Source organism: Ranitomeya variabilis, chromosome 5 (genome assembly GCF_051348905.1).
Source record: "Ranitomeya variabilis isolate aRanVar5 chromosome 5, aRanVar5.hap1, whole genome shotgun sequence".
Taxonomy (NCBI): domain Eukaryota; kingdom Metazoa; phylum Chordata; class Amphibia; order Anura; family Dendrobatidae; genus Ranitomeya; species Ranitomeya variabilis.
In genome coordinates, this window is record NC_135236.1 from 517,569,191 (window position 1) to 517,581,834 (window position 12,644).

Below are 12,644 nucleotides of genomic sequence, written 5' to 3' on the forward strand. Positions count from 1 at the left end.
CTGCTGCACGTTCTCCTGAAACAACAGTTGCAGTTCTCCATAGAGCTTTATGAGCACCAGTTATCATCTGTCTGATTAGTTGGGAAGAGTCTTTTCACTGAACACCGATTTTACCTGTGAATTGAGAATTTGAGAATGAAAGATCTGTTCAGGAGGAGAAAGAAGCAGATTTCTCTTTTCTGTAAACCAATATTTTACAAAGTTTCTCATTTTCACGTGTACTACTGATTTCTGGAAAAAAGAAAATTAAAATAATGGTTACTGTTTAAGTAAATGCTTATGTGACATAAGACAATGTCCCCTCATCCATGTGCTATATGTACTCATCCATACTATTTGAATACAGCATTACTTTTTAGCCTACACCATGGTGACTGAGAAGCCCAACATCATCCTTTTTTAGACTGTAGACTACAATTTCATTGGATCTGTTCATGAGACCCTACATATGCTATTTTGAAAGTCAAAGAAACCCATATCTAACCTGCAGTTTTAACTTTGCAGCTTGTCCAGTTACTTAGCCTGCTTTTACATTTGCTTTTATGCTGTCCGTAAATAATTGTTCCCCTTTGATGATCTTTTATGGCCTATTCCATTGAGATTTCAGAAATCTCATGCACAATCTTGTTTTTTTTTACCTGACTGATTTGGAAAAATGCTTCATTTTTAAAAATCTGGAGCTTGTCACTTCTTTCAGCGTTTCTTCAGCTTTTTTGCAGCATTGTTTCACCCACAGAAAGCAATGAGAGTGCAACGTGTGAACATAGCCTTAGTGTATGAAACGCCCCGGCCCGTGTTTTGGATCCAATTTTGTACATATCCGTTAATAGCATTTTATGCTACATAAATGACAATTCAGGTTTCTAAGGTTCTAGTGCCTACTTTCTTTTTCACTGTAGTCACAAGAATCATTCCTTTTTGCGAGGATGTAAATAAGCTCAAGATTTCTAAATGCAGCAAGCAACCTTAAAGAATATTGAATCGAGCCGTGAATGGTTTGTGTCTGCTAATAATTATATTTATTTGCTTTTTTGTATGAGCAGAAGAGAAATACAGTGTTATCTATCCTTACACTGCACGAGATCAAGATGAAATCACTCTGGATAAAGGTGCCATCGTAGAAGTCATTCAGAAGAATCTTGAGGGGTGGTGGAAAATTAGGTATGTATATTAAAATACATTGTACAGGTGCTCATAAAATATTGGAGAGGGGAGCACAAAAACAGCGATCCCTGTGTCCCTTGTCTGGTTTGTACAGGATAATACTTATCGGGTCTCATTCATCAAAATTGCCCTACGGTGAAACTTTTTTTGCGCCCATTGCAACATAGTCAGATCTTCCTTGTCATTTTACCAAATCAGTGTAAGGTATGAGCAAGGGTCCTTGTTAGATGAGCGGTACTCTTTGTGGAGGGTAGGAGTGTTATGTCCAACCCCACAAAGAAGTGTGATAGTGGAGGCCTATGTATGCACAGGCTCATCCTAAAAAAACAATGTACTATTTTGCTGGTCATCTTCCGTATCTTCCACTTATAGCAAAGAGTAGTATACATAAATTGTTATGCAAGTGGCCAAAGGAAAAAAAATATGGCCAACCAGATGTTCGAAAACCTGCTATTGTTGTTGTAGACCTCCAGGAGAGGATTATGAGAAGCCCCAAGGATATTGACCTTAAAATGGTCACAACATTTACTTATCAGCAGAACAACATGATGATAACTTGACATATGCCATTATATGTGGCAATAACTCTTGAATGTGGTGGTTGGGTTTCAGCCTCCCTTACCTCGGCCATGTCTCTGAGCATTGAACACATTTTTTGTGACCATGTTGACTATTTGTAACAAAACTTTTCATGGCTCTATGATTACACCCCAATATCTTTTTATTTAAATGAATCCATGTTTGATTAATCAGATCAGGCATGTTCATTGTGAGTGTGGGAGAGATCACGTCAGAGAGCGTGTGAAAACACCACGCAATTTTTCGTGTTTGTCTGTAATTTTCTATCTTTTCATTTTAAAGTCTCTTAGCTACCATAGAAGGCTTGAGGAAAGGACACTATATTTCCCTTGCATGAGTCACAGTAGAAACTTTTTAGAGGGCTTGACAATATCATGATTAATACTAGATGCATTTGAGGAGCTGATTGACAAATGCACATAATGCACATCATTAATTGTTTGTCTTGTTACAGATATAAAGGAACAGAGGGCTGGGCCCCAGCATCCTACTTGAAGAAAATCAGCGGAGATTTACTCTCTCAAAAGCTGGCATCAGGATCTAGTGCCAATTCCAGTGCTCTGGATTTGGATGGGATCTCTAGGCAGCAGAACTATTCTGGCCGGGATAGAGAGACTCCAAGTCGCCAGCTTCCATTCACAGATTTTAAAAGAAGTAAGAATCTGTAATAACATAAAGATTCAACTCAACGTTGCCCTTTTTTGTCTTCAAATTGCGGTCTCCTTAGTAGTAAGGAGATAAAGATGCATTAGGCCGGGATCACACATGCGAGAAACACGTCCGAGTCTCGCATGGTAATACCCGGAATTGCCGCCGTCTCTCTAGAGCGGAGCGTGCGGCTGCATGTATTGCTATGCAGCCGCACTCTCCGCTCCTGAGTGACGGCGGCAATGCCGGGTATTGCCATGCGAGACTCGGACGTATTTCTCGCATGTGTGATCTCGGCCTTATAGTTAGACACTCTAAAATAAAATAGAATGTGTCACCCCATCCGTTTGCCTCTGAGACCCTGACGTGCATTTTGATTAAGTCAATTTTCTTGGCAATATTCTACCATCTACAGCTACTCTTTTCATTGTGTTCTTATCTTCATTATTTTGTGTCTCTCATCAACCTCCCCTTGCTTTCATTGCTCCTTGATTTTAATTTTTACTTTTTTGTGTAGTTATATATCTCACTTATTGTTTAGGTGCATTTGTTAGATTTTTATTTAGGGAGTAACGCTTATATGATATTTTTGGCTTGCTCTTTGTGCGCTAATTTATATTGGAATTTAGTTTTTCGATTATAAGATGATTTTAATCTTTCAGACCAGTTTGCCTAAAAGAAAAAAGCGATAATGCATCGAATATCTCTTCCAGATCAGTCAGTACTGCTAACTGATATCTGTATTCTAGTCGTTACTGTATATTGAAATTTAGAACAGTCAACAGAGGTCCAAGAGGGAAAATCGGTCTTGGTATCTTAAAGAAGGGGAAGGATCCTGGATTTGAGCATGCCAGTCTTTCTGAATTGATATACCATGTGACACGTACTCGTTATCCATCCTTTTTAAATGCATGAATTACCGGTACTTGTCTTCTTTGTAGTTCCTTTTATATACGCGTAGACTTTAGAGTAATTGTGGGATGGATTTTCTGACCAATGTAAATCCAAATTTAGATAAATCTCCTAGTTTTTTTTTTTTTAATTATAGGGTGAGAACTACATGTCGCTATTCAGTTGAAGGAAGAATGATCTTGTGTACTGACAGAGAATTTTTGGAATTGTCAAATGCATTTTGTGTGCTCACCTGTAGAGGCTTCAGAAATGTAGTTACCGTAACCTAAAACTGTAGTATGTCCTGTAGTATACATTTTAACATCATCTTTTTCATCCAACAGAATCCCCTATAATGAGACAGAGACCACCACCCCGACGGGACCTTACCATCGTAAGTTTTTGTTTGTCTGTAAAATTACCAGTCTTAACTTATTACATAATCTGATTTTTTTTCTATTAACCTATTGTCTATTCTCAAACGCCACACACACAGTGCTCACGGTTACAAAATGTTTTTAGATACTTCAGATATTTTTTTTTATATTGTATGAAGGTCCTTTAATTCTGTGCAGATCAATGGCTTTCTATTAAATCTGTATTTCACTTTGTGAGAGCTTTTAGGCAGGACATGTGGGGTGAACTACGCACTTCCAAGGGTATGTGCAAATATTAAGTATTTGCAGCAAACAAAATTGCTGTAAATGCTGGTGCGTTGGTGTTAAAGCGGTCCTTAAAATATATGCATTTTTGCCAGTCTTTTGCATCTGTTTTGATGTTTTTTTCCCCCATTCATTTAAATAGGTGAAAAACATTTAAAAAACACTAAAAGAAATGGCTTCAAATCTGCAAGGAAAAAATAAACAGCACGTGCATGAGATTTCAGAAATCTCCTTCACTTTGCTGGTACAGTTAAAAGCTGATTCTTTTTTGCTGCAAAAATGCGTGGAAAAAAGTTGGAAAAATACTAACAGTGCTTCCTCCTCCAGTCCCAGCGGTCATGTTATCGTTGGGTGTAAAGAGTAGTAGAAGCTTCTGGATAATAGGAGATTTTGATCAGCTCTGCTACAAGGCCAGAAGGCTTAATTCCCATCACCGTAAAAAAAAAAAAAAAAAACTGTCCAATTTCGGTCCAGACAAGTGTCATGCGATTTTCATGGGAGTACAGTCCGATTTTTAATACCTAGCATCAGATTTGCATCCGATTTCCATGCGAATGCGATCCGATTGCAATGCAACTTTAACATGAGCTTTTACATAGAGCAATTCTCTTTCATTTACACATAGTTTTCAAAGGAAATATTGAGGAAGAGAGAAATAGGTACAGATCGATAGCGAGTCTAAGTGCCAGAATTGGCATATCTTATAGATGCGCCATTTCAGGGGCGGCTGAGAGCTGATGTTTTAAGTCTGGGAGGGGGCCAATATCCATGGCTCCTTCCTAGATTATTAATACTAGCCCGCAGCTGTCTGCCTAGCCTTTTCTGGTTATTAATTATAGGGGGACCCTATGTCATTTTTTTGGGGGGTCCCCCATTTTAATAACCAGTAAAGGCTTAGTATACAGCTGTGAGCTGATATTAATAGCCTGGGAAGCTCCATAGGTACGGTATTATCCCCTTCCTATAAACATCTTCCCCCAGCTGTCTGCTTTCCCTCTGCTGGTTAATTAAATGTCATAGGAGGCCACGTCATTTATTGATTAATTAAATACATGTACAGTAAGCTACACACGCACTGTACTAATTATATATCTTACTGACCTCTTTATATCTAGTCTGTGTGTATATATCTATTCTATCCTATTTTGTCGGGTCACACTGTGATTTTACTGTACGCTGCTGCTGAAATGTGGGGTTTTCAAGGACATGGGTGCGTAAAAATCAGACGGCACTCGCATGGTCTGAGTGCCGTACGTTTTTTTTTCTCTCACATCTATTGACTTGTATTGTTGAGTCTCTTCTGAGATACAAGCACAATCGCAGCATGCTGCTATCTTTTTTATAAGTTCAATTTTAGCTCAGAAAAAAATAGCAGATGAGCAGGGAATCATAGCATTGTTCTGAGTGCAATCCGATTTTTTTTTTATCGGATCGCACTTGTCTGTTTTCCTTGCAGATGGGTATGAGCCGTAACTGGGAAAACAGATTTTGCAAAGAAAGTATTTAAATGTTTAATTCCCCCCAAAAAGTCTATTGTGACCTATATAGGGGCACAATGTGTGAAATCAAATAATAGAAAATAATTAAATAAAGAGAAGAAAAAAATAAATAAACAAACGAAGAAAAGCTATGGCCAATCCAAATTACTGTTTGTTACTAGTTCTGCCCGTCAAAAAAAACACTATGTGCCTGAAATATAGAAAATGACTGTTATGGAAAGGGTAGCACATTTTAAAATGTATTTTAGTGGTCCTTTCTAGTCATCATACAACTGAAAAGTTTGTAAAACTGATACGTATCTTATCTTGCATGTCGATATCAGCCAATACCGTTAAAAAAATTAAAAAGAGTATGAAAATAACATGAAGCCCTACATATCAGGAGTAAAGATTAAAAAAACATTTGAATGTCTGTATGGGTAAAAAAAATGACAGGTCTTTATACCACACGTACAAAAATAACCGAAAACTCTGCTGGTCAGGATGGTAAATGGCCTGGTCTTGAACTGGTTAAAAGTGGTTAAATATGTGAACAGTTTTAGGCCAAATTCACATGGAAGAAAAACAAATCTGTTTCATCTGGTTGCTTTCCATGTACATATTTTTAATGCACTTAGTGTGTAATGCACTTTTTTTTTTATTACTTTCGTTAAAATAGAAAAAAATGAACAGGAGTCCCAAGAGCTTTCCAATGCAGCTACCAGCAACGCAGAATAAAATAGTGTAAATGTCACCTTAATGTAAAAATCTGATCAGATGTATAACCTGTTATTTGCATTATTTTTACATGAATTTTATGACATAATAACGTGTTAAAATTACTGATATAAAACCCATACCTGAGTCCCCAGTATCGGATAATAATTTTTTTTATTCAAGTGTATATAGCACATTCATATTGCAATACATATTTATGCTAATTGTATTATATTTACTATGGTTTCATTTGCATGGTTTTGTTTTCTTCGGATGGAAATACTTCAGCCACGGGGACTAAATCTCCCTAAACCTCCTACTCCTCCACACGTTGAAGAAGAGTATTACACTATTGCAGACTTCCAGACCACCATTCATGATGGCATCAGTTTCCAGGCAGGACTAAAAGTTGAGGTAAGAGTTAAATTTTTTTTTCCCCAAATTAACATTTTATTACATTTACAATATGGAGATAACAAAGTACTTTCAGTAGCATAAAAGGTAACACATTCTATAGGTATTAAAGTAGGCATGCATTCATGTGCCAACACATGAGCAGGCAATTACAGAACAGTACAAAATAAAAGAGATAAATAGATGTTGGTATGAACAGATTCTACAATATTCACTGTAAGCCAAGAATATTTCCTAAAGGTAGAGTAAATAATCTCCAAAAAACAGAAAAAAGAAACCGCACTACCAGCTGGTTCTATCACCTGAGCTATCTGCGTGTGACTCTGATACCAAGAAGCAAAAAACGGATGGCCGGTGCTCACGCTTGAAATGAGTCCAAAACACCGCTGCAAATGAGTAGAAGAAAAAAAAGTGGGCACTCACCATGCAGGACAGGTAGGGAAAAACGGGCTTCCACAAGACGACGGCCGTTTCGCGCAAATGCGCTTCCAGTCTTGATGGGGTTTGGTCAAGACCCGTGGAAGCGCATTTGCACGAAACGGCCGTCGTCTTGTGGAAGCCCGTTTTTCCCTTCCTGTCCTGCATTTGACATGTTGTCAGAATAAAGTTGGGATTTTACCTGGATAGTGAGTGCCCGCTTTTTTTTTCTTCTACTCATTTGCAGCAGAGTAAATAATCTGCTGTGTGAAAACAATGGCACTAAATCTTAGGTATGTAAAAGAGCCGGGAGAATGAGGGGAAGGGATACTGAGGAGGTAGCGGTATGGAAATAATTATAATAAATGCCAAGACAGCATGGAGATGTCAGACCTGTTAAGTTGTCTTTGGCATCCAAGAACCTGTCATACTCTGTGGAGCAAGTAAACTGAATCCAGTGGACCCGTGCTTTGTCAACTGTAGATGTTTTTCATTTTTAATTCCAGGAGGTAAGGATTTCTTTTCAATGGATCTGATTGATATTCAGTGAATCTCATCGATGCATACACATTATTGAATTGTAGTTGGAGATGTGGATTTTCATAGTGGAAGATGCACTTTAGCCGTGTTCAGTAAATCACCATTATAGAGAAGAAACAGGGCAGAATTTGTGGGTCACAGTAGGAACTCTGCACCATCTGGTCAATAGTTTATAATTGGTTTCCTGACACTTAGAGTGGATCACGATTTTATGCACTAGGGTCAGTAGTCTTGACTTCTACTCCTTTGTCCAAGTAGTCTTGGACGCATTCATATCAGCTCTTTGATGTTGTGCACTTCCTCTTCGATTTATACTTTGTGCACAAGGATTGATTTCTTACTAGTCAAACTCTTTGAATTGGGCTTGGTGCAACACTCCCTGTTAGACACTTTAAAATGCTCTGACCACTCTCCCTCTTCTTTTTCCCTCTTTCAGGAGGCCCATAACCTCCCGGAGACCCTGGTGCCTCGAATAATCCCTTCCCACAAAAATGCTGAGGCAGAGTTTTCCCACTTCTTCTGTTAATAAAGACTCCATTATAAACTCTTTGTCTATCTGAGAAACACACAAATTCTATAACTTGCAGTATTTTAAAGGGAACTCTGCCTCCAGAGCTTATTTTACATGAAGGGGCAGTTACCAGTGTGAGACAAGTAACTAACACAGAACAGGAGAAATGAAATTTGTCTTCTTGCAAACACATTTCTTGCAGCTCTTGAGATCTTCTGTACTGCAACAATATTGCAACCCTGGAGAGCAGAGAGGGCCTTACAAATCACACTGGTAACTCCCCCTTAATGTAAAATAAGCTTTGGAGACCAAATTATCTTCCAGGCAGCATCCTCCCCATAATTTTACATAAAGTGATAAAAGATGATTTCTCGACAACAAGGCATCTGATTTAAGATACACATGTAGGACTTTTTACAGTCAGTAACCTGTATGCCCATATGAATAGTTTAGATAGGTCAAATGTGGCGTTATATTTACTACCAATGGCCATCTCCGTCCTTGATATGTTTGCCATGATTATTTAGAATTTATACATAAAAATATTTCTGTTTCCTATTAGGTAATAGAGAAAAACCATGGTGGCTGGTGGTACATTCAGATTGATGATAAGGAGGGCTGGGCCCCCGCTACCTTTATTGACAAGTATAAAAAAACAAGCAATGCTTCAAGGCCTAACTTTTTGGCTCCTTTGCCTAATGAGATGGCTCAGTTGTGCTTGGCAAATACTTCAGCAGAAAGTAATTCTTTGGAAGAAACATCTGGGCCTTGTAGACCTCTGCCCGAGCCACCTCAGAATGGCACAGATTCTGTAGCAAAGTGGAAAAATAAAGAGCAAGGCTTTAAAAGTACTCCGCTTAATGGTAAAGAACAAACATTCAACAGTGTGTATGATGAAGCTGCTGACGATGAAGGGGAGGAAAAGCCAAGTCTACCTATAAGAAGGGAATCGATGCTAAAGACTGAAGATATTTCTGAAAGACCAAGCATGCCACAGCACCGTGTTCCTCCTCCAAAACCATCTCCCAGCATGATTGCTTCTAGCCCACAGAGACAAGTACCTCCAAAAGACATTAAAAAACCTGAGATAAAAGGTGACAAAGGCAAAATGTTTCAGCTTAAAAATGAAATGGGATTGGAATGTGGCCACAAAGTATCGCCCAAAGAGTTGAAAAAGCCTGCTCTTAAGCCTGTCCCTAACAAACCAAAACCTGACCAGTCTACAGAGAAGGTAGACTTGATGGTTCCAAATCCCTTTTTAAAGTCCAAACCACAGGTAAGACCCAAGCCAGTTCCTGCAGCTAAAACTGAAGTGAATACAGAAAATAAGGTTGATATTTCAAATTTGAGAAGTAGACTAAAACCTGCTGCAAAGTCTCTAGAGAAGCCCAACGAGCAGGAAACATTTGAAAATAGTGGAGGAAGTGATACTCCAATGTATACCGCACCTTATCAAGGGGCTGCTGGCAGACCTCTTGAAAAACCAGAAGCAAGACATCAGTACAAGCAGGATGATGAAACACCTAAAGGGCCACCATCTAAAGCATTGCCAGTGCCTCTGAGGACTACAGATAGTGAACCAAAGCCTGGAAGAGACCCACCCCAGAGGCCTGTAATACCGCCAAGAAGACCCCCTCCTCCTAAGAAATTGTCCACCGAAACCAGTGATGTAAAGGCAACACCACAAAAGGAAGGGTCTGATTCAGTAGCTGCTCCCATTTCTAACAAGCCTATACTGGTCCCACCGAAAGCAAAGCCATTCCTACCTTCATCCATTATGGATGACAACAAAGTAAGAAATAGCTTTGTTCCAAAGACCCAAGCAACAAGGCAGGTAGATAAGTCAGACTTCAAGGAAAGGTCATTATCTTGTGAGATAGCCAAAGATTGCTGTTATGTAGCCATTGCTGATTTTGATGGGGATGATGAAACCAGCAGCTTTAAAGAAGGAACAGTATTTGAGGTTCAGGAGAAGAGCTCAAGTGGCTGGTGGTTCTGTAAAGTTATTAACGGAGGCCCAATTTGGGAGGGCTGGATACCTTCCAATTATCTTAGAAAGAGGCCATAATGGCTTGCTTAGTTTACACATTGCAATAGTCTCCTCATTTCAGGTCTATTTAATTAGTCCGTTAATTTATAGTTTTTACATGAAAACTATTTTTTTTATTACATTCCATTTTTTATTCACTTTAAAAAAATATATAAAATAACAGCGGAATGGAGAATTTAGTAGGCCAGGATTTGGATATCAGCCTTTCCCAGTGATCTTGTACTCCATAATCAGTGGGGATAAAAATGAGCTGAAAAGAGCTTGGAAATATGGTAAAGGTGAACTTATGGGAAATGTCTGAGTGCTCTGCTCTGTATGCAAGGAAACAATTTGTAGAGGCTGCACAAACACAGCCAGGTTATCGAGTCTTCTCCATATTTGGCCTTCTTAGTATGTTACTCTTCTTGGCTAAATCTTATTTTTGCCACTGTTGACAGTGACATAATAAACTTGGCAGTAGCACTACAGTTTTTAAACTTTGTTTTACATTTTTCTTTGTGTTTTATATCAATGTTAACACGAATGGCTCAACTTGATACTTTAAACCCCCCTCCAAATAGCAACAAGTGACTGACTGTAAATTCAGTAGCCTGTGTGAAGTGGTGCTCCATTCCTGCACTTCCGACCCTGCCTCAGTTAAAAAAAAAAAGAACAATGAAATTGTGCGCGTACTTTTTGTTCTTCCAATAATTTGGGGGATTTTTCTATGGACACTAAATGTATTACAACTATGTGACCTGTAGAGGGCAGCAATAGCAAAGAGATGGAAAAATGAAGATAAATCAAATAGAAGTAGGAAATCCATCAGGGTTTTACATGACGTTAATGTGTCATATAACCTGGCCCATTCAGGACTGGAATGATATTGGATCAACGGTAATACCAGATAATGTGATAGAATTTGCATTTTTATTGCTTGACAGTGGCAAATTACTGTAGCCCTAGAAAGAGCATTCACCGAGCTCCTGTCACGCATCCTCCAATAGTGCCATCCTATACCGGTGATTAGGAGTTAGTCAGCGGCTCCCCTGGGCACTACCGGAGTGACAGTCTGTAAATATGAGAAATCCTGCTAGAATCACTAGTGCATGTTACCTCTGGATAGGTTCAGGGCCTCCTCTGGAACGTGGAGGAACTCAACGAAACTGTGGCTGCTAATGCCAGTCTTTAAACTACAGCTGGTATAGGACCATGCTGCCCAAGTGGCAGTATAATTAGCTGGGCTTATGTTACAGTAACTGGGTTACATTTATTTGTATCAGAAATGTATAATGTTAGGGATATATTTAAGGAGCATTATTTGTTACCAAGGAGCTGTGCTCCATGTCTTGCCGCTGCCTTTACCTGTGCTAGATCAGAGATCTCCGGCTAGTTTCCCAACCACGCGGCAGTCGTGACACTTTTACCTATGTTCAGTTAGTAGCACATTGCACACTTTCCACCCTACCATGGCAGTATTATATAGCTTGATGCCTTACAGTGGGACAGGTCGGGTTCTTCTGCTGCATGTTATCAGTAGCTTTTCTAATTATATGGTAAACTTCCATCCATTTCATGTGGTCGCGTCTACCTCTTACATCAGATGTGTCCAAGCTTTGCAGCTCCCAGATTCTACAGATATTTAGGACTGTGTTCATTTTGATGGTGCCTTTCTTAAAGCCTCTTTGGATACAAACCCTTTTGAATGTGGTGTACGTCATCCACATATCTGTGGGCTCAATCAAATCTGCTACCTTAGTTATTTCACCTGCAATGGAACCTAAGTGACCTTTCTCTGCCCTCTCATTGTGCCTTCATATTCGGTGAACAATGTCAACTCTGAATTTTTCGACAAGTCAACATGAGAAACACACCAAAGAAGTCTCTTTCCTACATTTACATGGCCATTCATATATAACTAATTATAGTTTGCAATTAAGCAGTTTCCTTTCTTTATTTGATATCGACCATTGACACAATCTGTTGCCATCGGTATCCTGTACTTGTACTATGATAAATAAAGCTTTTTTTTTTTAATACCCTGTGTTTTTATGGTCATTCATCACCATCATTGCAACACTGACAGAATGAGTGTCGAAATACACTATGGGGCCATATCATCAAGCAGTGTATCAGAATTCTTCATAAAAATACTTGAATGTAGCAAAGTTTGTAAAACTTGAAAGTTGATCAAAAATTGTGTGACTTTTCCCATCTTTATGCCAGCCCAGGCTAGCTCTGGTAACTGTTTGAAAATTGTGTGGAGTTCAGATGGAACGTGACTAAGCGAGCCTAACAAACTGAACAGTTAAGCAAGTTGAAGATGAAATGAACTCTAAAAGACCTAAAGTTAAAGATTACATTACATTTGCATTTTAGGCAAAAAAAGAAATATATATATATATATATATATATATATATATATATATCTATATATCTATAATATAACGCTGGGAGCGTCACTCTGTCCGAAGCCTTTATAGACTGCGCAAGCGCCGGCGCAGTCTGGACCCCACAGAGTGACGCTCCCAGGAGGAGATCGCGGTATGCGTAAGCAGTGAACGCACACCGCGATCTCCAACGGAGAAGCAGGG

General features: G+C 39.0%; 1 protein-coding gene across 2 annotated transcripts in view; it reads left to right on the plus strand.

Annotated features, from left to right (window-relative positions):
- Positions 1-12,084, plus strand: part of SH3PXD2B (SH3 and PX domains 2B) — a 240,814-nt gene extending 228,730 nt beyond the window's left edge. For both annotated transcript variants that reach the window (XM_077265785.1, XM_077265784.1), the window contains 5 exons: positions 1,044-1,161; positions 2,198-2,397; positions 3,627-3,676; positions 6,428-6,553; positions 8,584-12,084. In XM_077265785.1, coding sequence (XP_077121900.1) covers positions 1,044-1,161; positions 2,198-2,397; positions 3,627-3,676; positions 6,428-6,553; positions 8,584-10,089 — 2,000 coding nt within the window. In that variant the 3' untranslated portion in view covers positions 10,090-12,084. The remainder of the gene's footprint in view (positions 1-1,043; positions 1,162-2,197; positions 2,398-3,626; positions 3,677-6,427; positions 6,554-8,583) is intronic.
- The last annotated feature ends 560 nt before the right edge of the window (positions 12,085-12,644 follow it).